The following is a 24,535-nucleotide window of genomic DNA, read 5'->3' on the forward strand; positions in this document are numbered from 1 at the left end:
TGTATCCGATGACAATAGTAAAACTCCCACATTGGAGGGATGGGGATGAGAAGTGGGACTTGGTCCTTTTCCCCTCTTCCCCCGCCATCACCATGGTTACTCACCGTTCTCCTTGCACAGTACGAACAGGAACTCCGCCGCGCAGTGTTTCACGTCAGTGTTGACGTGTGTCATCAGACGCACCAGCTTGTTACGCAGAGCTTCCCCCACCTCAGGACGATTCTTCACATCTCGCAACGGGGGCAAGACCTGGGGGGGCGGGGGTGGGGGGCGGGGGTGGGGGTGGGGGTCGGGGGCGGGGGTGGGGGTGGGGGCGGGGGTGGGGGCAGAGGTTCAGAGAAAATAAATAAAATCAGGCCGATGTCAGCATTTAAACCTTCCATCCTCTCTTATCCAAAACACTGCTGCCCGTGTCCTAACTCACAATAAGTTCCCTTCACCTGAGCTGCTTGTGACCCCACACTGACTCCCGATCCGGCAACGTCTCAGTTGTAAAATTCACACCCTTGTGTTCGAATCCCCTCTGATCCTCGCCCCCTCCCTATCTCTGTAACCTCCTCAAGCCCCACGACCCCCATTCCACCACCGCACCCCCCCTACCCTCAATTCCCTCACCCCCACCCGGAGACCCACCAGCCTGGAGATATCTGCGCTCCTCCAATTCCCAGTATCCCCAATCTTTCATCGCTCCACTACTGCCCGCGCCTTCAGCTGCCTGGGTCCCGAGCTCTGGGATTCCATCCCTAAACCTCTCCGCCTCTCTCCTCCTCGACGCCTGCCTCTTTGACCCAAACATCTGCCCTGATATCCCCTTGCTGAGCTCAGTGTCAAATTGTGTCTGATAACCCCCCTCTGTCAAGCGCCTTGGGCTGGGTTAAAGGTGTTGCTTGGCTGCAGGTTGTTGTTGGAAAGCGTGTGCAAGTGGCTCTTACCCTTGTGCGCAGGAACTTGCGTGTCTCCCTGTGGTAACGGGAACTCTCCGTCAGCAGGTTCAGGACAGGAGTCAGAGATTCCCTCAGCTTCAGACCCTACAGAGGGAAGTCAGGAAACGTGTTAGAGAGCAGGGCCGAAGGCCTTGGGCGGGGGGTCACAGGTCACCGGCAAATGTGAGGGGTCAACGTGCAAGGCCGTATCCACCCAACTAAGCTCAGGTCCCCGCATCGCTCTGTTGCTCTCTCATGCCCCTGAACCTCTCCGTCAATGCCCTCCATCCTTTATCTCTCTTCTGTTTCTGCCCCTTCCACCATCTCACTCAATCAAATACCCTGGGGCTTTCTCTCCGTCCAGGGGCAGTTGTCAGCTGCTTCTTTTGCTCTCAGCTTTTGTGAGGTGTCAAACTCTTCAGCTTCCAGCTTCACTGTAGATGCCAAATGGGATTTGTGCAGCTAGGATAAGGGAAGCGGGGGGGGGGGGAAGGCAGTTCGGACAGGGGAGAGCCATTCATTGGCCGGGTCTTGTTGCAATCGAAATATAGGGGCAGGAAAACAGTAATGGTGACCGTGAAACTATCAGATTGTCGTTAAAAACCCATCTGGTTCACTAATGCCCCTTTAGGGGAGGGAAATCTGTCGTCCTTAACCGGTCTGGCCTACAGGTGACTCCAGACCCACAGCAATGTGGTTGACTCTTAACTACCTCTGAAATGGCTGAGCAAGCCACTCAACTCAAGGGCAATTAGAGATGGGCAACAAATGCTGGCCTTGCCAGCGACGCCCACACGCCGTGAAAGAATAAAAAAACCCTTTACCCTGTCCAATCTCTTGTCCATGAAGTCCAGCAGAATCTCCACTGTGTCCATGTTCATTCCCATGTATTCCACAGATCCTGGGTCCACCTTTGGAGTGAGGAGAACATCCAAGCACATCAAGGGCAGATTGACCAGGAGGTTGACTGTGTGGCTGCGGAGAGGTGGGGGAAGGAGGGGGAGAGGGGTCAGTACAAAATATCAAGACCCAGTAATACAACCAGATGCCCCCTCAGACTTTGCATAACCTCCCATTATCACCAACAATAACCCGAGGCCCCAGCTGCCCTCCTGGGTGGACATAAAAGATCCCAAATGCAGCAAGATCTGGACAATATCCAGGCTTGGGCTGACAAGTGGCAAGTAACATCCGTGCCACACAAGTGCCAGGCAATGACCATCTCCAACAAGAGAGAATCTAACCATCGCCCCTTGACATTCAATGGCATTACCATCACTGAATCCCCCACTATCAACATCCTGGGGGTTACCATTGACCAGAAACTGAACTGGACCCGCCATATAAATACTGTGGCTACAAGAGCAGGTCAGAGGCTAGGAATCCTGCGATGAGTAACTCACCTCCTGACTCCCCAAAGCCTGTCCACCATCTACAAGGCACAAGTCCAGGAGTGCTATGGAATACTCCCCACTTGCCTGGATGAGTGCAGCTCCCACAACACTCAAGAAGCTCGACAACATCCAGGACAAAGCAGCTCCACTTGATTGGCACCCCATCCACAAACATTCACTCCCTCCACCACCGACGCACAGTAGCAGCAGTGTGTACCATCTACAAAATGCACTGCAGGAATTCACCAAGATTCCTTGAACAGCACCTTCCAAACCCACAACCTCTATCATCTAGAAGGACAAGGGCAGCAGATAGATGGGAACACCACCATCTGGAAGTTCTCCTCCAAGTCCTCACCATCCTGACTTGGAAATATATCGGCCGTTCCTTCACTGTCGCTGGGTCAAAATCCTGGAACTCCCTTCCTAACAGCACTGTGGGTGTACCTACACCACTTGGACTGCAGCGGTTCAAGATGGCGGCTCACCCACCACCTTCTCAAGGGCAATTAGGGATGGGCAATAAATGCTGGGCCCAGCCAGCGAAGCCCACATCCCATGAAATGATTTTTTTTTAAATTTTAAGAAGAAGAGGGGAGTTCTGAGCCAATATTTATCCCTTGCTATACTGAATAAAACCCCACAAATTACCTGGTAGTTATCACATTTCTGCTTCTGGTATCTTGCTGTGTTTAAATTGACAGTCGCATTCCCTACATTAAAACAGTGACTACGCTGCATTTCACTGGGTGTTAAAACACTTTGTCAGATCCTGAGGCACTATCGAAATGCAAGTTCTTTCTTTCTTTCCAGGATCCACCTCTCGCGCCCGCCTTCCACTCCCAAGTCTAAGTTCTCACTGGTGACGGAAACTGATGCAAACACAGGCTGGTCAACTTCAACATCCCCCTTCAGCTTGGAAATCAAGTAAGGATCAGCCAGGATTCCATTGGGACCCCCACCCACCATCCACCACCCCCCCAACAGCACTCCACCCCCACCCCCCAACAGCACCCCACCCCCACCCTCCAACAGCACCCCACCCCGCTCCCCACCCTCAGTGCAGCCTAAAGGAACTCAGGCGAAGGCGGGAGCATCCACTTAGCTCAACTGTGACGGCCCTCAAAGTCAAATAGCCGGCAGCCACTCATTGCCAAATTGGCTGCCGCGTTTCTCTGCAGCGCTCCGGAAACACTTCGTTGGCAGGTGGAGCGTTTTGGGGTGTCCCAAGGTCGTGCAAGGTGCCCCAATCGGCGGCAGGGTCCAGGTGCAGAGGACACCGATTTAAGGTGATTGGTAAGCGAGGTGAAGGAGAGATGAGGGAAAAACCCTTTTTCTCACCACGAGCGGTTAGGGTTTGGAACATCCCTGCCAGAGAGGCGGGTTCAATGGCGGCTGACGAATGGTCATCTGAAAAGAAGATATTTACAGGGCTGTGGGGAAAGGAGAGGGGAGTGGGAGCAGGCGAGTTGCTCTTGCAGAGAGCTGGCTCAGACACGAGGGGCTGAATGGCCTCTTTCTGTGCCGTAACCATTCTATGACTCAGTTTACTTCACGAATAGACACCTGGGAAAGAGGTGACTTGAAGCCGGGGGCTGGGGAAGGGGATCCGAGTCCCCCCTGAGCTGGGAGGGGAAGGATAGCCTAACGTAAGAAAGCGAAGGCAGCTTCGCCAGTGAAGGAAGGAAGAACCAGAACAAAATGCCAACTTTGACCGTTCTGACTAGCGGTTTCTTACCCGTGGAATTCTTGTGTCCTCTCCTTGCTGTCACTGTCAATCAGCAAGCAGTGGCGCAGAATGGCTGCCAGGTGGCGGTAGAGAGCCGCATCCTCCTGTTGGGAGAGCAGAGATGTGAGAGGCCGTGCAGACAGAGAGCCACCAGCGCCCCCCAGTGGCAGAGTGCGTCAGTGGCATGGACGCCAAAGCCTCCAATGCATTCTTACTGTGGAAACCCTTTGTTTCTGCCCTTGTGCAGGGTGTTATTTTGTTCTCCCTGCTGTCCTGGCCAATATTTAGCCTGCAACAGGGGGAGACGGCGGTAATCCCGCTGCATTAAAATAATCCAAAGGTCGGGGTTAGTGCTCTGGGGACAAGGGTTCAAATCCCACCATGGGAGCTGGTGGAATTGAAATTTAGCTGGTAAGTCTGGAATATCAAACTAGTCTCAGTAACGGTGACCATGACAACGATCATCGACTGTTGTAAAAACCCATCTGGGTTCACTAATGTCCTTTGGGGAAGGGAATCTGCCCTCCTTACCCTGGTCTGGGCCTACACGTGACTCCAGACCCACAGCCATGTTGGGTTGACTCTCAACTGCTCCTCTGCAATGGCCCAGCAAGCCACCCAGTTCGAGGGCAATTAGGGATGGGCAACAAATGCTGGCCTTGCCCAGTGACGCCCACATCCCAGGAGAGAGTTAAAAAAAGCAACTAACGTAAGCAGGAGGTTTATCTAGCCATTTAACGCATGGATGTCCATGGGATCATGCTGTGCACAAATTGGCTGCCACGTTTCCTACATTGCAACAGCGAGTACGTTTTAAAAGCGCTTCATTGGGCGGTAGGCACTTTGGGGTGTCCTGAGGTTGTGCCAGGCGCCACATAAATGTAAGTCATTTCCTCTGATCGCTGGGTGACGGGTCGATAAGTGTCACCACCCCACCCCCCCTTCCATTCCTGCTAAGTGACCTTTGACCCCCGCGCCCCCCTCGCGCCACTTGCCTCGTCCACTTGCCGCCGGCTGGTGTCGAAGGTGATGTTGAAGAGGATTTTCAGCACCTCCATCACGCGGTCGGTCTCGTCCCGGCGCAGGGGTGGCCGGTCCCTCACCGTCGCCACCTCGTAGAGGTCCAGCCAGCGCAGGCCCAGCGCGGCCTCCAGGGTGTCGGTCAGCAGGTTCACCCCGTGCAGCTCGCGGGCCAGCTGCCGCCGCACATCCACCAGCAGCGCTGTCAGCAGGAACATCAGCCGCAGCTCGTAGAAACTGGTGTCCCGCCCGCCGCCGCCCACCGCCGCCGTCGCCCCTCCCCCACCGCCGCCGCCGTCCGCCTTCAGGCGCTCCGCCAGCCCGTGGACCAGGCGCATCTCCCCCGCCGCAGCCTGGGCGGACTCGCTGTTGTAGACGGTGTTGCAGAGGCACTTGAGCGCCTCGGAGACCACCTCGCCGTCGGGAACCCTCCGGGGCCCCCGCTCGTCCGCGTGCTCGATCCCGGCCAGCCGCGCCAACGCGCCCATGGACTCGCGGCTGGCGAAGGGCGCCAGGGCGTGCTTGTCCCTGGAGAGGATGCGCACGGCCTCCAGGCTCACCAGCTGGCTGCACGGCTGAAGGTCCCGGCCCAGGAAATCCATCAGCAACTCGCCCATTCTCTGAAAGGGAGACCAGAGCAGCCGGGGTTATTTCACCGGAAGAACATCGAGGAACTGGAGTAGGGTTAAAAGAAAAAATATATATATATATTCGCAATGGTGATACCAGAAGTGAAAGGTTACCACTGTCGGGGAAGGTCAAACAGACTAGGTTCTTTTCTCTAGACAAGAGAAGGCTGAGGGGTGAGTTGCTAAGAGGCCTTTAAGATTATGAGTGAGTTCACTGTGATGGACATGGAGAAGATGGTTTCACTTATGGAAGGACCCACACCCTTGAGCTATAAATATAAAATGGTCACTAAATTCAATAAAGAATTTGAGGGGAACCTTTTTCACATGGAGAGCGGTGAGAATGTGGAACCCGCTACCACAGGCAGTAGTTGAGGTGAATAGTTTAGATGCATTTTAAGGGGAAGCTGGGTAAATACATGAGGGAGAAAGGAATTGAAGGATATGCTGATAGGGGAGAGACGATAAGGGGGATGGGAGGAAGTTCGTGTGGAGCAGAAACACCAAAACGGAGCAGTTGGGTCAAATGTTCCTGTGAGTTCTACATCAATGCGGACTGGTAGATTAGACTTTCCTTCACATTTTAACCCATTCCTGATCACATAAAGGCTGACGCTCAGACCCTCTCAGATACCCCAGCGCAAAGGTGCAGTATAAAGATCGTGGGCCCCGCTTGCTGTTGTGCGAGGTGAAGTTACTCATCTCCTCCCGTCTTCCTCCGACACTCCGCAGCTTCTCCAAACCCAGGAATAGCAGCAGCGACCTACTACCCGCTGCTTTATCCCACCAGCTCACTGTGGTGTGTCCCGCACAATGAGCCTCGGACCGGCTTTCTCGGTGGAGCGAATGTGAGATCATGGCTGATCTGGGCTAACTCCACCCACCCCTACGCCGACTGCATGTTCCTCCAGACACACAAGGGGCATTGGGTAGGGTTCAGGAGCGGGCTGTGGGGCTGGTAACAGAGGTACGAAGCCCAGGGAGGGCGCTAGACTGGAATAACGTACCTCCGGAAACACACAGTCTTCATGAAAACTACAACCCCCGAGACTAGGCCTGACTCAGGAGGAACAGGACCTGCCTCTTACCTCTCTCCGCATCACCTCTGGATCCTCGAAGTGTTCGGAATCAGAGTCGGAATCTGAGTCGGAAAAGTACTCTCTGCGTTTCATTTTCCTAAACTACGCCCAGAAAGCCGATGGAAGCAGATGGTAAAGTTGAAAAACAAAGGGAGGACAAGAAAGAACAAATAGAGACAGTTTCTGAGATTTACATTCCACGTCTTTGTGGGGGACAGGGAGGGGAGGACAGACCAAGGATTCAAATAATAATTTAAATGTAAAGAATAACAACTGAAACTTATGTTGGTGCTGGTAAAACCTGCGCTGACTTTGCATAATATTCACCTGTCCTTTGTCCAATGGCAGGTCAGAGGCTGGGACTTCTGCAGAGAGTAACTCACCTCCTGACTCCCCAAAGCCTGTCCACCATCTATAAGGCACAAGTCAGGAGTGGGATGGAATACTCCCCACTCGCCTGGGTGAGTGCAGCTCCAACAACACTCGAGAAGCTCAACACCATCCAAGACATAGCAGCCCCGCTTGATTGGCACCACATCCACAAACATTCACTCTCTCCACCACCGATGCACAGTAGCAGTAGTGTGTGTACCATCTACAAGATGCACTGCAGGAATTCATCAAGGCTCCCTAGACAACACCTTCCAAACCCACGATCACTACCGTCTAGAAGGACAAGGGCAGCAGATACATGGGAACACCACCACCTGGAAGTTCCCCTCCAAGTCACTCACCATCCTGACTTGGAAATATATCACTGTTCCTTCACTGTCGCTGGGTCAAAACCCTGGAATTCCCTCCCTAACAGCACTGTGGGTGTACCTACACCACATGGACTGCAGCGGTTCAAGCAGGCAGCTCACCACCACCTTCTCAAGGGGCAATTAGGGATGGGTGGTAAGTGCTGGCCTAGCCAGCGAGACCCACATCCTGTAAATTAATTTTTAAAAAACCTTGCATTCTCTCAAGTGGAAAGACTGGAGTTCAAGAAAAGAGATCAGAGTGCCCTCTGTCATATAGGATATGGGGCTAAGATACCCTGGAGACAGAGGACTGAGGTATTAAAGAAAGAGGACCCCGTTTTTGTGATTTATTTGGACCGTCAAATGGAATCTACAAATACCATCTCTTCTAGTGGTGAAGCCTGGAGTTTGTTTTGCTATTACCCCAGCAACGTGATGCCCTTACAGAGATGACATTCAACCACATGATGAAGGAGATAGAATTCCATGCTGTGCCCATGACCAACTATACTGAGCAAGATACTGCCCTGAACTAACATGGCCCTAGCCACACTGAGGTCCAGTTGAGTGACTCACACAGCCGTTGGTAACAACTGATCTGAAGAGAGCTGGGGGGGGTCTCAAACTATTTATAAACATGTCGAATCGGCGATTTATTATCAGCTAGAGTTCAGCGGGCTCTACCCCTTGTATCCAAATCAGAAGTTTGTGGGTTTAAGCCCCAGGCCTGTGCATAAATAATCTTGACTGACACTCCAGTGCAGTACTGAGGGAGTGCTGCACTGTCAAAGGATCTGTCTTTTGGATCAGATGTTAAACCGAAGCCCTGTCTTCTCTCCCAAATGGATGTAAAAGATCCACTGGCGCTATTTTGAAAAGCAGGGGAGCTTTCCCCAGTGTCCTAACCAATATTTCTCCCTCAACCATCATTAATATTATCCGGTCATTATCACACTGCTGTTTGTGGGAGCTTGCTGTGCGCAAATTGGCTGTCGTGTTTGCTATATTACGGTGATTACACTTCGAGAAAGTACCGCATTGGCTGCAAAGCGCCTTGGGGTGTCGTGAGGTTGTGAAAAGCAGTGGATAAACTACAAGATCAGGAAGTTTGGAAACAAATATCAAAGGAGAAAGAGAAGTAAAAGCACTGCCCCTAACAAAGTACCAGACCAGCAAAGTCACAATAGCACAGAGCAGCAAGAGGGAGCTGGGAAGGACAGACTGGGGTAAACTGCTCTACGCTGACTGGAGGCTAGTCTCCATGTCGAGGGAGAGACCAATCAAACGCTACACTTTGCAATCGCACTTGGGCAAGAACTGAGAACTAAGCAGCAAAGAGATTTCTTTACCTCTTCCAGTTTCTCTCGCTGTCGAGGTAATGGTAAAAGGAAGTAAACAAAGAAAAAAAATAATTAGAAGACATAGCAGTGACCGCACTGTGAGATTTTAGATTTCAGCAGAGTCCTCGTCCACAGACCATTGGAAGATCCTCATGTTCCAGCTGGAAGGTCCTGAAGGTTTGAATCGCTATTGGACAGTTAGACAGATGGCTCCTCCCTTCATATGGTGGGTTTGACTTTGGCCTGTTTTACTCTCCTCCTCCCTCGGAGGATCTCGTGGTGCGGTGGGTGGTGACCCTGCCTCTGAGCCAGGGTCGTGTCCCAGCCCAGGACTGGATGGGACAAGGAAAGTATATCTACAACATGGCCAAGCAGATATCAACCTGCAAATCCTTCCAACATGCATCAATGGCGGGCAGTAAGAGATTCCTGGTCACCCATGTGATGGAAAGAAAGTTGAAGCCGCCATCATCACTACCCACAGCTCCAGAATACAACGTACATGGAAAAGTAAATGTCGCCACGGCAACTTGGGCTCCCTGAGTGAACTGTGACCCCCCCCCACTCTCCTCTCTCAGCCAACCTCCCGAGCAATCGTTCTTCTATAAAGCATGGTAAAGCATAGCTCGCTGTAGAACTAATGCACATCGCCTAGGATGTGCCTGCATCCAAATGCCCTTTCCCGACCCTCTCACCACTGAACACCCAGAATGTCCATCCTCATGATGTCCAATCATAAAGCGGATTCTTTGTTACCTGATTGGATGATTCTTGGTTGTCAGTCAAGCAAGCTTCAACCCCCACGCCATGCCCAATGTTTTTAGCTAGTAAACGAAAGTATTTGAACAATTTTTTAAAAAAAAACACAGCATTGTTTGAACGATTTTTCTCCCAAGTTTTCGCTCACATGACCTGGAGATTAATCTCTAAAAGCCCCCAAGGGCAATCCAGGAGAGGACGCTCTATATAGAATTGAGGCTTTATTTCAATTTCCCCCAAACAATTCCACTGGCGAAAGTGTAGGCCTGAGGCCTGGGCCTTTCTGAGATCACTCATACCCCCACACCAAGCCCATATCCTTTCTACCATCTTCTAACCCAGGAGAAACGTCTTTGCCCAGAGAGTGGTGCCGGGAACGTGGAACTCGACACAACCACAGGGAGTGATTGAGGCGATTGGAATGGATGTGTTCAAGGGGAAGATGGGATAAACACACAAAGGAGGAAACAAAGGAGAAGAATGTGGTGATGGGCTGAGATGAAGGGGGTGGGGGGGTGGGAAGGGGCTCGGGTGGAGAATAAGCAGCAACATGGACCAGCTGGGCCGAATGGCCTGCGTGCATTCTAAGCAACTTCAGTTGACGGAAAAGGGATAGGCTCCTGTGGTGCAGTACTGAGGGAGTGCTGCACTGCTGAAGGTGCTGGTGAGACACTGAACCTGCCTGACAGAATAATGAACGCTATTACCGTACATTGTTGGGCTGCCAAGCCTGTTGAATTTTTCCAATTTCACTCACCTTTCTCCTCTCTCTCTCCTCTTCATTGAAAAAGAAGCACTGGGCATACTGGGGGAAAACAGAAACACAAAGACAAAACCATTATTTCGCTTCAAGGAATAGGACCCCAGGAATTGGAGAAACATTCTCAGGCAATTGGTATAATTTATGCAGGTAAGTCAGTCAAAAATATATGTCTTTGGTGCCTCCATTTCTATAATCTATGTGTTTTTAATAGACAAAGCAACTTTTCCAAGGCCTTATCATATTATGATATGAAAGAAGGAAATAAGTGGTTGTAATGTCGGAAACTCAGCAGGCAGTTTGTGCACAGCAAGCTCCCACAAACAGGAATGCAATAATGAATGGGTAATCTGTTTTTAGTGATGTTGACTGAGGGATGAATATTGGCCAGGACACTGGGGAGAAGCACCCCCCCTGCTTTTGTTTGAAATAGTTTCACAGGATCTTTTACCACCTGAGAGGGTAAACAATATCTCTGCTTAAAGACTGAAAGATGGCATCTCAGGCAGTGCAGCAGTCCCTTGTACAGCACTGGGGCATCAGCCAGAGCAGTGATTTTCATATTGTGTAGCAAGTCCAATCACATTACACCTCATTTTCCAGTCACGAATTTGAATCATTAACTTGCAGGTGGGAACACCACCGCCTGGAAGTTCCCCTACAAGCCACTCACCATCCTGACTTGGAAATATATCGCCGTTCCTTCACTGTCACTGGGTCAAAATCCTGGAACTCGCTCCCTAACAGCACAGTGGGTGTACCTACACCACAGGGACTGCAGCGGTTCAAGAAGGCAGCTCACCCACCACCTTCTCAAGGGTAATTAGGGATGGGCAATAAATGCTGGTCCAGCCAGCGATGCCCACTTCCAGTGAAAGAATTTTTAAAAATTAAAATTTAAAATTAATTTTAACCAATGGAAGATCAGGAGTACTGGGAATTGGGAATCACAGACAATTTCCCAATATAATATTTACAAGGAAGTACGCCCCCCCATTAACCCCACTGTAATCCCCACTACACCCCCCCACGTTAACCCCAGCTACACCCCCCACTGTAACCCCCACTTTAACCTCCACAACATCCCCACTATAACCTCCACAACACCCCCCCACTGTAAACCCCACTATAACCTCCACTACACCCCCCCACTGTAACCCCCACTATAACCTCCACAACACCCTCCCACTGTAACCCCCACTATAACCCCCACTATAACCTCCACAACACCCTCCCACTATAACCCCCACTATAACCTCCACAACACCCTCCCACTGTAACCCCCACTATAACCTCCACAACACCCTCCCACTGTAACCCCCACTATAACCCCCACTATAACCTCCACAACACCCTCCCACTGTAGCCCCCACTATAACCTCCACAACACCCTCCCACTATAACCCCCACTATAACCTCCACAACACCCTCCCACTGTAACCCCCACTATAACCTCCACTACACCCCCCCACCGTAAACCCTGCTACAGCCCAACACTGTAACTCCCACTACACCCCCCCACTGTAACCCCCACTATAACCTCCACTACACCCCCCCACTGTAAACCCCACTATAACCTCCACTACACCCCCCCACTGTAACCCCCACTATAACCTCCACAACACCCTCCCACTGTAACCCCCACTGTAACCCCCACTATAACCTCCACTACACCCCCCCACTGTAACCCCCACTATAACCCCCACTATAACCTCCACAACACCCCCCCACTGTAAACCCCACTATAACCTCCACTACACCCCCCCACTGTAACCCCCACTATAACCTCCACAACACCCTCCCACTGTAACCCCCACTATAACCTCCACTACACCCCCCCACTGTAACCCCCACTATAACCCCCACTATAACCTCCACTACATCCCCCACCGTAAACCCCACTATAACCCCCACTACACCCCCCCACTGTAACCCCCACTATAACCTCCACAACACCCTCCCACTGTAACCCCCACTATAACCCCCACTATAACCCCCACTACACCCCCCCACTGTAACCCCCACTATAACCTCCACTACATCCCCCACCGTAAACCCCACTTTAACCCCCACTACACCCCCCCACTGTAACCCCCACTATAACCTCCACTACACCCCCCCACTGTAACCCCCACTATAACCTCCACTACATCCTCCACCGTAAACCCCACTATAACCCCCACTATAACCTCCACTACACCCCCCCACTGTAACCCCCACTATAACCTCCACTACACCCCCCCACTGTAAACCCCCACTGTAACCCCCACTACACCCCCACACTGTAAACCCCACTATAACCTCCACTACACCCCCCCACTGTAACCCCCACTATAACCTCCACAACACCCTCCCACTGTAACCCCCACTATAACCCCCACTATAACCTCCACTACACCCCCCCACTGTAACCCCCACTATAACCTCCACTACACCCCCCCACTGTAACCCCCACTATAACCTCCACTACACCCCCCCACTGTAACCCCCACTATAACCTCCACAACACCCTCCCACTGTAACCCCCACTATAACCTCCACTACACCCCCCCACTGTAACCCCCACTATAACCCCCACTATAACCTCCACTACATCCCCCACCGTAAACCCCACTATAACCCCCACTACACCCCCCCACTGTAACCCCCACTATAACCTCCACAACACCCTCCCACTGTAACCCCCACTATAACCCCCACTATAACCCCCACTACACCCCCCCACTGTAACCCCCACTATAACCTCCACTACATCCCCCACCGTAAACCCCACTTTAACCCCCACTACACCCCCCCACTGTAACCCCCACTATAACCTCCACTACACCCCCCCACTGTAACCCCCACTATAACCTCCACTACATCCTCCACCGTAAACCCCACTATAACCCCCACTATAACCTCCACTACACCCCCCCACTGTAACCCCCACTATAACCTCCACTACACCCCCCCACTGTAAACCCCCACTGTAACCCCCACTACACCCCCCCACTGTAAACCCCACTATAACCTCCACTACACCCCCCCACTGTAACCCCCACTATAACCTCCACAACACCCTCCCACTGTAACCCCCACTATAACCCCCACTATAACCTCCACTACACCCCCCCACTGTAACCCCCACTATAACCTCCACTACACCCCCCCACTGTAACCTCCACTATAACCTCCACTACACCCCCCCACTGTAACCCCCACTATAACCTCCACTACACCCCCCCACTGTAACCCCCACTATAACCCCCACTACACCCCCCCACTGTAACCCCCACTATAACCTCCACTACATCCCCCACCGTAAACCCCACTATAACCCCCACTACACCCCCCCACTGTAACCCCCACTATAACCTCCACTACATCCCCCCCACTGTAACCCCCACTATAACCTCCACTACATCCCCCACCGTAAACCCCACTATAACCTCCACTACATCCCCCACCGTAAACCCCACTATAACCTCCACTACATCCTCCACCGTAAACCCCACTATAACCCCCACTACATCCCCCACTGTAAACCCCACTATAACCCCCACTACACCCCCCCACCGTAAACCCGACTATAACCTCCACTACATCCTCCACCGTAAACCCCACTATAACCCCCACTATAACCTCCACTACACCCCCCCCACTATAAACCCCACCATAACCTCCACTATAACCTCCACTACACCCCCCACCGTAAACCCTGCTACACCCCAACACTGTAACCCACCTACGCCCCCCACTATAACCGCACTAACTCCCACTAACCCCCCCCCCACTTAAACCCTTACTACACCCCGCATTGTAACCCCCACTGCACTCTCCACTAAACCCCCACTACACTTCAACACAACAACACCCGACTGTAGTTTCCAATTGTTCATCTGTTCTGTGTTTGGTTATGAGAGTCTGGTAACTGATCTATGCTCACTGTGCTTGATTGGTTAAGCCTGGGTGTGGACACACAGCAAAAATAAACAGACACTGCAGAAGCTTCTAGAAGCTGCAGCTGTAAGCATGAGTGCAGACATTTTGTGATTGCAGAGATATTTTAAAACTCTTGTAAATATATCCGTTGCTAATTTAGAAACTGGTTTCATTTCTGTATTACTCTGAGATACATAAAATAAACAACACCCACTATACCCCCATTCCCAGTACACTCCCCGCTGCAGCAATACATCACATCAGTGGGTTGTCTTACTCAAATTAAATAAAATAACATTCCTATGTGTTGCGTCTCAACCTTTGGTTTCTAAAATAGATTTCCGATCTCTGTGCTTTCTCCTTCACAACCGGCAGCTGGATAGGACTCAGGGATAATGGGTCTGAGGTGTTTGATGGATCACTGAGAGAGGTTAATAAATCTCTCATCGTTTACAGGTTTTGGCAGATAAAGCTGATAAAAACCGATAAACCGACCAAGTGCCTTTTCCCCCTAAACCTGTGCGAACGCAGTTTGATCCAAAACAATCTCCTCATGCAGGTCATCACTGGAATGGAATCCCTTGAGGATGGATCTCTGCTTAGGCTCAACTTCACCCAGGGCCCTGGGAGACTCGCAGCCTCCGCCCCTGCATCGGTGAAAGTGTTGGACTTGGGCTGGTGCCTCAGTGCCGTCTTGTCTCCACAGCGGTCTAGACACGGGTTACCCACTGGTCTGCAAGCTGCTTGGCTCATCTGTGCTCCAGCCCATGTATCTGTGTTCCTGCCTGGGCTGGGGAACTGGGTGTTCAGGTGTGAACCTCCCTGTCTGCAGCTGGGAGTTGGTCAAGCGCTGGACAATATTAAGTTCTTAAGGGCGAATGCATGAACCGAGACCTTTCAGACTGTCCGTCGTCTACACTAACACCATCCGCTTAACGGTAAACAGATTACAATTCACAGCAACAAAGTCAAACCTAATCTCCTGGGTTAATGTGTTCCAGGCTAATGGAATGAGAAAGGTTGCTCATTATACAGAACGAGTGATACCTCAAAGGGGAGATTCGTAGGAACAGGAGCAGGAAGGGACCACTTAACCCTCAAGCCTCTACCACCGCCATTCAATGAGATCTTCAATCTAACTCCACATACCCACATTTTCCCATATCCCTTAATATCATTGGTTAACAAAAACCTATCAATCTCAGGATTAAAATGAACAATTAATCAACTTGAGTACTGCTGAAAAATGACATTTTGCCGAAGCTTTTTGTCTTGCACTCATTAGGCTAACTGCAAGAATACCAATGTGAGGGGAAGCAACAACTGTATACTGTATGAGAAGAGGGTGCTGATTGGTGGCAAGTGGACTCTGATTGGCGGAAGTGTTGTCATGGAGAATGAACTAGTTAATGGTGACTGACTGTTAACTGCCAAGCATAGCTTGAAATTTTAAACCAGGCAGCTGGACTCTGATTGGTCAAGGCATTGCCCCGAGGAATGAACCGGCGAATGGCTGTCACTTACTTTGTTCAGCTGAAACAGGCGCAATGTGTGTACATGTTCTTTCTGTCTGCAAAGAACAGGGCCCCGTGTATTAATATATGTAGCTTCCAGTACATGATGTGAGCTTGACTGACAATCTTAACTTGGTTGTCAGCGTAATACTTAGCACAATGAGGATTATTTAGCAAATGTTGTCCAATCGCGTATCGCATCTAATGTTTCGACATTGTGTTTTGAGTTTTGCAAGCATGGGCTGGTTGGGTATGTTCTGTACCCTGCCCGTTGTGAACAGTGGAAGGGACATGCTGTGTGATACGGTCCGCCAGTCTTTGGGATGTACGGCTTCCAATCAGAGTCCACTTGCCAACCAATCAGCACTCTCTTCTCATACAGTATACAGTTGTTGCTTCCCCTGACATTGGTATTCTTGCGATTGTCCCGATGAGTGCAAGATGAAAAGCCTTTTTTCAGCAACGCTCAAGTTCTGCGCTACCAAACAACAATGAATGGAAGAGAATTTCAAACTTTGACACTCCTGAAAGGTCTGGCTCTAATATTTTGACTGATGCTCCTGAGTCCTAAACTCCCTGACCAACAGAAATATTTATCCAATCTGTTCCCCTTAATACCTGGAAAACTTTGATTAAATTTGAATATGCATCTGCACTTATAGCAGTGTAAATTTGCAGAAATTAAAGTTGTTTTTGAATCCACCAATGCACTGCTAATGTTAAGAGTGGCCTAACGCTGGTACTGACAATCTCTCGCTCTAATCCAATGTACCTTATAGCTAATGTTTTGCACTGCCTTATGAAATGTAACTCCTTGAAACTGGGAATTATGCGCTGGGAGGTGTATTACTTAGATATTAGGCACATCAACATTTCCCAATATTTGATGCATCATTGCATGTATGTCACACAAGTTCTGGGCCTGCCCAATGGTGCAAATTTTGAAGGAAGCCAGAGGAGCTGGTATTTGGTCACTGATTAAAGCACAGGTTATTAGAGGGAGAGAAGTGGCAGATGCTTGTAGTAGTTAGCAGTTAAATGTGTCTTGCATAAGATGACCTGCAGGCATTGATTCATATAATTAAAGATTTGGAATCTGTAAAATGTTTGTCAGGATCTTAAGTGTTTGAGGATGCAAAGTGTGCTGGATGTGTATCAGGAGTTCACAGCATCTCCTAAATCTGTGGCCTCCACCACCGAGGAGGAAAAGGGCATCATCCACAAGTTCCCCTACGAGTCTCACACCTTTCCGACTTATCAGATGTTTCTTTCATCGTTTGCTGGGTCAAAATACTGAAGCTCCCTACCTAACAGTGCTGTGGGAATAGCTCTACCATATGGACTGTAGCGGTTCAAGAAGGCAGCTCACCACCATCTTCTCAAGGGCAGCTAGAGATGGGTTAAAAAACGCAAGCCTTGCAAGTGATGCCCACATCCCAAAAATGAACCAAAAAATATACACTTCATATTACCTTTATAACAGTTATCAGACACTGTAGTTTGTCAATGAGCAATGTCACTGGAGATCGGTTGGTGTCTTCAGAATTTGAGTTGTCTAGCTCCAATGAACCTTATTGAAAAGCATTGCAGCTTGTTTTTAATAGTTTCCATAACTGTTAATGGTGCACTCTTGGTACAATGCTTGAATTACTAATCCCCACATAAATGTTCACAAGATAATGTTACGATTCCAGCTAATGTTACAACTGGACAAGCCTGATACTAGGGTGGAACCCGGCTTGATAGATCCTAACTCTCCTATTTTTTTTGTTTAGATACATAGATACGTGGAGAGTAGCTCCTGAACAGCGTCACAGGAGTCAGCTGATGAGCTTTCAACAAAAGAATTAAACATTTAAACCAGAAAAGATGAACTCTATTACATTACTCCTTTATCCACAACTATGCCTTTACAGATATATACAGATTTGTAAGGATAACACCATTTATAAAAGCTATCTTACACTCTAATGTTCACAGTAAGTACAGTCCATGCAAACTAATAGGTGACCCATGGCCAGACACACCACACTCTGAAATCAAGTGACAGATGTGATTGCACTACGGAGAGTGCAGAGGGGATTTACCAGGATGTTGCCTGGGCTGGAGAGTTTTAGTTATGAGCAGAAATTGGATAGACTGGGGTTATTTTCCCTGGAGCAGAGGAGATTGGGGAGGGACATGGTTGAGGTGTATAAAATTATAAGGGGGAAAATAGATAGGGTAGACAGGAAGGAACTTTTCCCCTTGGTGGAGGGATCAATAACCAGGGGGCATAGATTTAAGGTGAGGGGAAGGAGGTTTAGAGGGGATGTGAGGAAGAATTTTTTCACCCAGAGGGTGGTGGGAATCTGGAACTCACTGCCTGAAAGGGTGGTAGAGGCAGAAATCCTCATAACATTTAAGTATTTGGATGTGCACTTGCGATGCCAGGGCATACAAGGTTATGGGCCTAGTGCTGGAAAATGGGATTAGAATAGTTAGGTACTTGTTTGACCGGTGCAGACTCGATGGGCTGAAGAGCCTTTTTCTGTACTGTAGACCTCTATGACTATCCCAGGCACTTTGGCAGGAGCAGTATAAAACAAAGCGTGGCACTGAAATGTTAGGTCAGACAAACAAAAGCTGGATCAAAGTGGTAGATTTTAAAAAGTGTCTTGAAAGGAGGAAAACAAGGTAGAGATGTGGAGAGGTTTAGGGAAGTAAGGAAGTGCTTGGGGCCTGGGAAACTGAAAGCACGGCCACCAGTGGTAGAGCAACGATAATTGGGAATGCGCAGATATCTCGGAGGGTTGTGGAGTTGGAGACGGTTACAGAGTTAGGGAGGGGCGAGGCCATGGAGGGATTTTAAACCCTGAGAGCTGTGGATGCGTAGTTATTTAGTATAGTCAAGACTGAGGTTGATGGATTTTTTTGCACACTAATTCAAGGGATATGGGGCTTGGGGCTGGAAGGTAGAGTCGAGATGAAAGATCTCCTGTGATCTTACTGAATGGGACAGCAGCTTGAGAGGCAGTAAGGCCTGCTCCTGCGTCTATTTCTTATGTTCTTATAATGAATAAGATAATGGAAAAGATGTTAAAAAGCACTGGGCATGTGCAGAGGGCTCGTTGCCATAGTAACACTTGCTGGATGAGGTCTGCAAGGTACCTGAAAGGTCACCAGCCGCCATTGCTGTGAGGGCTGCTGGACCCTCTGTTGGGCACCTTCCCGAGAGTAATGGCTGACTTGGGAACTCAATCTGGGCACTTCCTCCACGGGCACAATGGGCGGGGTTTTCCACACCCACCCGCCGCCATGATCTTCTGGTCCCGCCACAAGTCAATGGGCTTCTGGCTGGGGCACCGCCTCACCCACGGTGAGTCCCACCCACAATGGGGCCGGAAAATCCCGGCCAATATCTCACCAGGCAGCAAGGAGGGTCTGGAGGAAGTGCGGGCAGGGTGAGGGGTTGAGGACTATCCCATGAAAGGAAAGTGGGCGGTAAATTGGGCTAACTTGAGCAGGCCTTCCTTGTCCCTCCTCTCTGAGAATTCAGCAAATCTCCAGTCTCAACAAAGAGGAGCGTGGAGGCTCGGCCAGGGTATTCTAATTCTCTACACGCTCCACGCCAAGATGGGATTTCCTCGAGCACTCTCAGCCCTAGTTGGAGCTATTGGGCCTGGGTCTAGAATGGATGAAGGTCTTTGTTGAAAAATGAGAGTGTCAGCCTCCAGGTTCCTCTTCCCACAGAGATAGAGCCTTGGAGACCCCACTATTTAAATAAGGAAGGAGAGAGAAAGTGGGGAACATGGCGTCTGGAGCCAGAGGACAGTCTCAGAATAAGGGGCAGGCCATTTAGGACTGAGATGAAGGGGAATTTCTTCACTCAGAGGGTGGTGAATCTTTGGAATTTTCTACCCCAGAGGGCTGTGAATGTTCAGTCGTTGAGTATGTTCAAGACTGAGATCGATAGATTTCTACATATTAAAAACATCAAGGGATACAGGGATAGTGCAGGAAATTGTTGTTAAAGTAGAAAATCAGCCATGATTTCATTGACTGGCAGAGTGGACTCGAAGGGCTGAATGGCCGACTCCTGCTCCTATTTCTTCTTTTCTTATGAGACCATGTGCAAAGTTTATAACCTGGTTTTTAGATCCTGGTTCTCATGAACATGCAGATGTCCCAAGTTAATGTTATCCATTACGCACGGAGAAGTGGTAATGTCACTGGGCTTGTAAGCTAGAGGCCCAGGCTAATGCTCTGGAGATATGGGTTCAAATCCCACCACAGCAGCTGGTGGAATTTAAATTCAATTAATAAATAATATAAAGCTAGTCTCAGTAATGGTGACCATGAAGCTATCAGATTGTTGTAAAAACCCATCTGGTTCACTAACGTCCTTTAGGGAAGGAAATCTGCCATCCTTACCCGGTCTGGCCTACATGTGACTCCAGACACACAGCAATGTGGTTGACTCTTAACTGCCCTCTGAAATGGCCCAATAAGCCACTCAGTTCAAGGGCAACAAATGCTGGCCTTGCCAGTGATGCCCACATGCCATGAAAGAATAAAGAAAAAAAATGTATTACCGTGTGTCACTCACAGATCTGGCAGTAATAAGCCACATTGATTTGAAGAATTCTGAAATCAGAGCAAAGTACTAAGCACAGCCCTCTGTAAAACTCCAGGCCTTTGGGATTCAAACAGCGGGTGTGAGTAGGAAATTAGAGAGCAGATTGGACCAGGCTGCTTATGCTTTCCAGGGGAATTTGAAGAGATTCCAGGGGGAGAGAGACTATATGGTCCGTGAGCCTTTATTTTGGATATTCAGAGCTATTAGAATGCAAGAATGAGCAGGAGTAGGCCATTCGGCCCTTCGAGCCTGCTTCGCCATTCATCATGATCATGGCTGATCATCCAACTCAATAGCCTGCTCCCCGCTTTCTCCCCATATCCTTTGATCCCTTTCGCTCCAAGAGCAACATCTAACTCCTTCTTGAAAACATACAATGTTTTGACCTCAACTACTTTCTGTGGTAGCCAATTCCACAGGCTCACCACTCTCTGGATGAAGGAATTTTTCCTCATCTCAGTCTTAAATGGTCTACCCCATATCCTCAGACTATGACCCCTGGTTCTGGACTCCCCCACCATCAGGAACATCCTTCCTGCATCTATCCTGTCTAGTCCTGTTAGAATTTTATAGGTTTCTATGGGATCCCCCCTCATTCTTCTGAACTCCAGCGAATATAATCCTAACCAACTCAATCTCTCCTCATATGTCAGTCCCGCCATCCCAGGAGTCAGTCGGGTAAACCTTCACTGCGCTCCCTCTATAGCAAGAACATCCTTCCTCAGATAAGGACCAAATCTGCACACAATATTCCGTGTGTGGCCTCACCAAGGCCCTGTATAAGATTAGGGCTGATCTGATTGTGGCCTCAACTCCACTTTCCTGTCTCTCCTCATAACTCTTGCCGATCAAAAACCTAACTCAGCCTTGAATATGGCCCAGCCTCCACTGCTCTCTGGGGAAGAGAACTCCACAGATTAACATCCCCCTGAGAGAATAAAAACTCTCCTTATCTCTGTCTTAAATGGGAGGCTTCATTTTTAATAATAATAAATAAAAACAGAAAATGCTGGAAAAACTCAGCAGGTCTGGCAGCATCTGTGGAGAGAGAAACAGAGCTAACATTTCAAGTGCGTATCACTTTTTTCAGCAATGAAACACCGAATGAAACAGTTAGCTCTGTTTCTCTCTCCACAGATGCTGCCAGACCTGCTGAGCTTTTCCAGCATTTTCTTTTTAAAAATTCATTTATGGGATGTGGGTGTCGCTGGCTGGGCCCAGCATTTATTGCCCATCTCTAATTGCCCCTTGAGAAGGTGGTGGTGAGCTGCCTTCTTGAGCTGCTGCAGTCCATGTGGTGTAGGTACACCCACAGTGCTGTTAGGGAGGGAGTTCCAGGATTTTTACCCAGCGACAGTGAAGGAACGGCCGATATATTTCCAAGTCAGGATGGTGAGTGACTTGGGAGGGGAACTTCCAGGTGGTGGTGTTCCCCATGTATCTGCTGCCTTTGGTCCTTCTAGATGGGAGGTGGTCGTGAGTTTGGAAGGTGCTGTCGAAGGAGCCTTGGTGAGTTCCTGTTTTATTTTAAACTTGCAGCATCCGCGGTATTTTGTTTTTATTTTCGCTTTGACCTCATTTTTAAACTGTGCTCCCTAGTTTATCGCCAGCGAGGTAGGGGATACGTTTGATTGATGGTTTCGAAACGGGAACCCCATTCAAAGTACCAAAGTGTGGAAGGACCACCGATGTTATTTACAAAGTTGTTAACATGCTGTGCATTAGTGTAAATCTTGGTTCCAGCCCTGGCGATTCCGGCTGCAGGTTACTGTCACCCACTATTACCCTTACTAATGCCACATCGCTCAGCGTCCTCCTGTAACAGGGCTCATGGTGCAGCATCACCCTCGCCTTTGAATCAGAGGGTTGTGGGTTCATGTCCCACTCCCGGGAAACCAAGAACTGTGATTGTACTCGAAAGAGTTGCAATCTGTGACTGTTGATAACTCGAAAGAGTTACATCATAAGAGGTGTCAACTGTGGCTCAGTTCATAGCACCCTCGCCTTTGAATCAGAGGGTTGTGGGTTCATGTCCCACTCCCGGAAAACCAAGAACCGTGATTGTACTCGAAAGAGTTGCAATCTGTGACTGTTGGTAACTCGAAAGAGTTTCCCTCTGAGGGTTCATTGGGCCAGGGAGCTTTTGCAGACTGGAGTGTGTGCTGGCCAGTCTTAGGGGTGTCAGTCCTGAGCGCCCAGCGCCTCTGTAACAGTGACCTGTAGGGCATGTTAATGCCCTCATCCACCGCCCTCATCCACCCCCAACCCAGGTCCACCTGCTCATGGGACCGTCACCCCTTCCTTGCAACTCCCACCCCCACCCCCACCCCCCCAGCCAGAGAGGGTCAGTAACCTTGCAAATCAACGCATGAGGTTCAAACCTCCTGGGAAGCCCAGCAAAAACATTCGCAGTTAGCAATCCGACCGACAGCAAAAACAAGCAGTTTAGAGGGATTGCTCTGGATTCTAGGGAATTAAAAACGAAAGACGCTGACAGTTCGCACGATGCAGCAAAAATGAGGGGTGGGGTGGGGGGAGAGCGGAAGAGATTTCGCCTCTCCTGCTGTTTGATGTATTTACATCAATGATCCCCCAAAAAATAGGTCATTGCGGGGCATTCCCAGCTGTGTCTGTGTCCAACAAGCATCTGAGCCACGGTTTGGAAATCGGGTGGAAATTGCACTGGAGTCTTGCACGTCGCAAACATTTGGGTGGGGGGTGTAGGGGGTGGTTTTTTTTACCCCCTGTGGGGGTATTGGCGCCTGGGCTATGAAACTGCACTGACCATTGCTGAAAGCCCCTTTATGCGGAGCGGTCACCAGCTGGGTGGGTTAGGCTCTCTCTCTCTCTCTTTTTGGGTGGGTGGGGGTGAGGCAAAGATTTCTAGCAACTGCAGACCATTCAGAAAATGTGATGCTCTCTCTGTCTCTCTCTGTCTCTGTCTCTGACACAGACACCTCACCTCTTTGTTGAATTCCAGCAACGCTTTCTGTACCACTTCCTGGTCGCCAGTTTGCAGGAGGTCAATTAACACGTCTAGTTCCATCGTCAAAGGTAGAAGCAGACTGAGAGCTTTGTGCCCTCGCTTCAGAATCCCTCCAGCTTTCCCTTGATCCTTGGATTTGGGAGGTTCTGATGGGGAGAAAAGTGCTCTCTCTCTCTCTCTCTCCCTTCCTCTCCCTCTCTCTCTCTCTCTCTGTGTGACATACAGTGACATCACAGAAATGGGAGGGGAGAAACCATCTTATCCCTAAAAGCACTGACTCTCTCCCTCATATATCCTCTGTCGGTGTCTGTCTGTCTGTGTGTGTCTGTCTGTCTGTGTGTGTCTGTCTGTCTGTCTGTGTGTGTCTGTCTGTCTGTCTGTGTCTGTGTGTGTGTGTGTGCAACATCGAATAGCTATTAACCCTCTGAGGCCCAAATTCAGTTTTGAAAATGTTGGAGAAGATTTCCAAAATTGTGCTTCGTTCAGTGCTTGGTCTTGTATGTTAATTGTAGATTCATTGTGTTTACGAACATACGACTTAGGAGCAGGAGTAAGCCGCTCGGCCCCTCAAACCTGTTCCGCCATTCAACAAGATCATGGCTGATCTGATTGTGGCCTCCACTCCACATTCCTTCCACTATCCCCACCCCCCCATAACCTTCGACTCCCTTGTTAGTCATGAATTTGTTTAACTCTGCCTGAAATATATTCATTGACCCTGCCTCCACTGGTCTCTGGGGCAGAGAGTTCCACCGACTCATGGCCCTCTGAGGGAAAAGCTTTTTCTCATCTCCGACTTAAGTGGGAGATCCCTCTTGTTTTTAAACAGTGTCCCCTAGTTCTAGTCTCTCCCACAGGGGGAATTAGGTTTAATTAGAAGTGCTGGGCATTAACTGTGGTTTCACTCGCGCACATATAAAGAGATGCTTATTGAAACTTGGTGAGGGTTGTCAGTGGGGATTGGGTTAGGAGGTGTGTGCTTGTAATGTTTAACTCTGCAAATAAATGCAAGGCTGAGTATAGATGGCTCCAGTACTACACTTCACCAACTGGCTTTCTGGATTAAAATATTATAAATGGGGACTTTCAACCTTCTAATTTTTTTAAGAATACATAT

General features: G+C 49.6%; 2 protein-coding genes across 5 annotated transcripts in view; one reads left to right on the forward strand and one right to left on the reverse strand.

Moving 5' to 3' along the window:
• LOC144669426 (chaperone Ric-8A-like) overlaps window positions 1-23,576 on the reverse strand; it is a 37,483-nt gene extending 13,907 nt beyond the window's left edge. For both annotated transcript variants that reach the window (XM_078531846.1, XM_078531844.1), the window contains exons 1-7: window positions 23,395-23,576; window positions 10,374-10,421; window positions 5,042-5,686; window positions 4,056-4,150; window positions 1,748-1,898; window positions 933-1,028; window positions 105-249 (exon numbers count right to left, since the gene is read on the reverse strand). In XM_078531846.1, the coding sequence (XP_078387972.1) occupies window positions 105-249; window positions 933-1,028; window positions 1,748-1,898; window positions 4,056-4,150; window positions 5,042-5,686; window positions 10,374-10,421; window positions 23,395-23,478 (1,264 nt within the window). In that variant the 5' untranslated portion in view covers window positions 23,479-23,576. The remainder of the gene's footprint in view (window positions 1-104; window positions 250-932; window positions 1,029-1,747; window positions 1,899-4,055; window positions 4,151-5,041; window positions 5,687-10,373; window positions 10,422-23,394) is intronic.
• Window positions 5,043-24,535, forward strand: part of irf3 (interferon regulatory factor 3) — a 63,547-nt gene continuing 44,054 nt past the window's right edge. The window contains exons 1-2 of one of the 3 annotated variants that reach the window (XM_078531849.1): window positions 5,043-5,072; window positions 10,408-10,526. Coding sequence is in view for 1 of the 3 variants with exons in the window: in XM_078531847.1 (XP_078387973.1) it covers window positions 9,469-9,471; window positions 10,408-10,526 (122 nt within the window). In the remaining 2 variants the exon portion in view is untranslated. Of the gene's footprint in view, window positions 5,073-9,409; window positions 9,472-10,407; window positions 10,527-24,535 lie in introns of those variants that run through there. The other 2 variants (XM_078531850.1, XM_078531847.1) reach the window with 2 other exon arrangements.

The sequence above is a fragment of the Cetorhinus maximus genome, chromosome 29, assembly GCF_964194155.1.
Source record: "Cetorhinus maximus chromosome 29, sCetMax3.hap1.1, whole genome shotgun sequence".
NCBI classification, from domain to species: domain Eukaryota; kingdom Metazoa; phylum Chordata; class Chondrichthyes; order Lamniformes; family Cetorhinidae; genus Cetorhinus; species Cetorhinus maximus.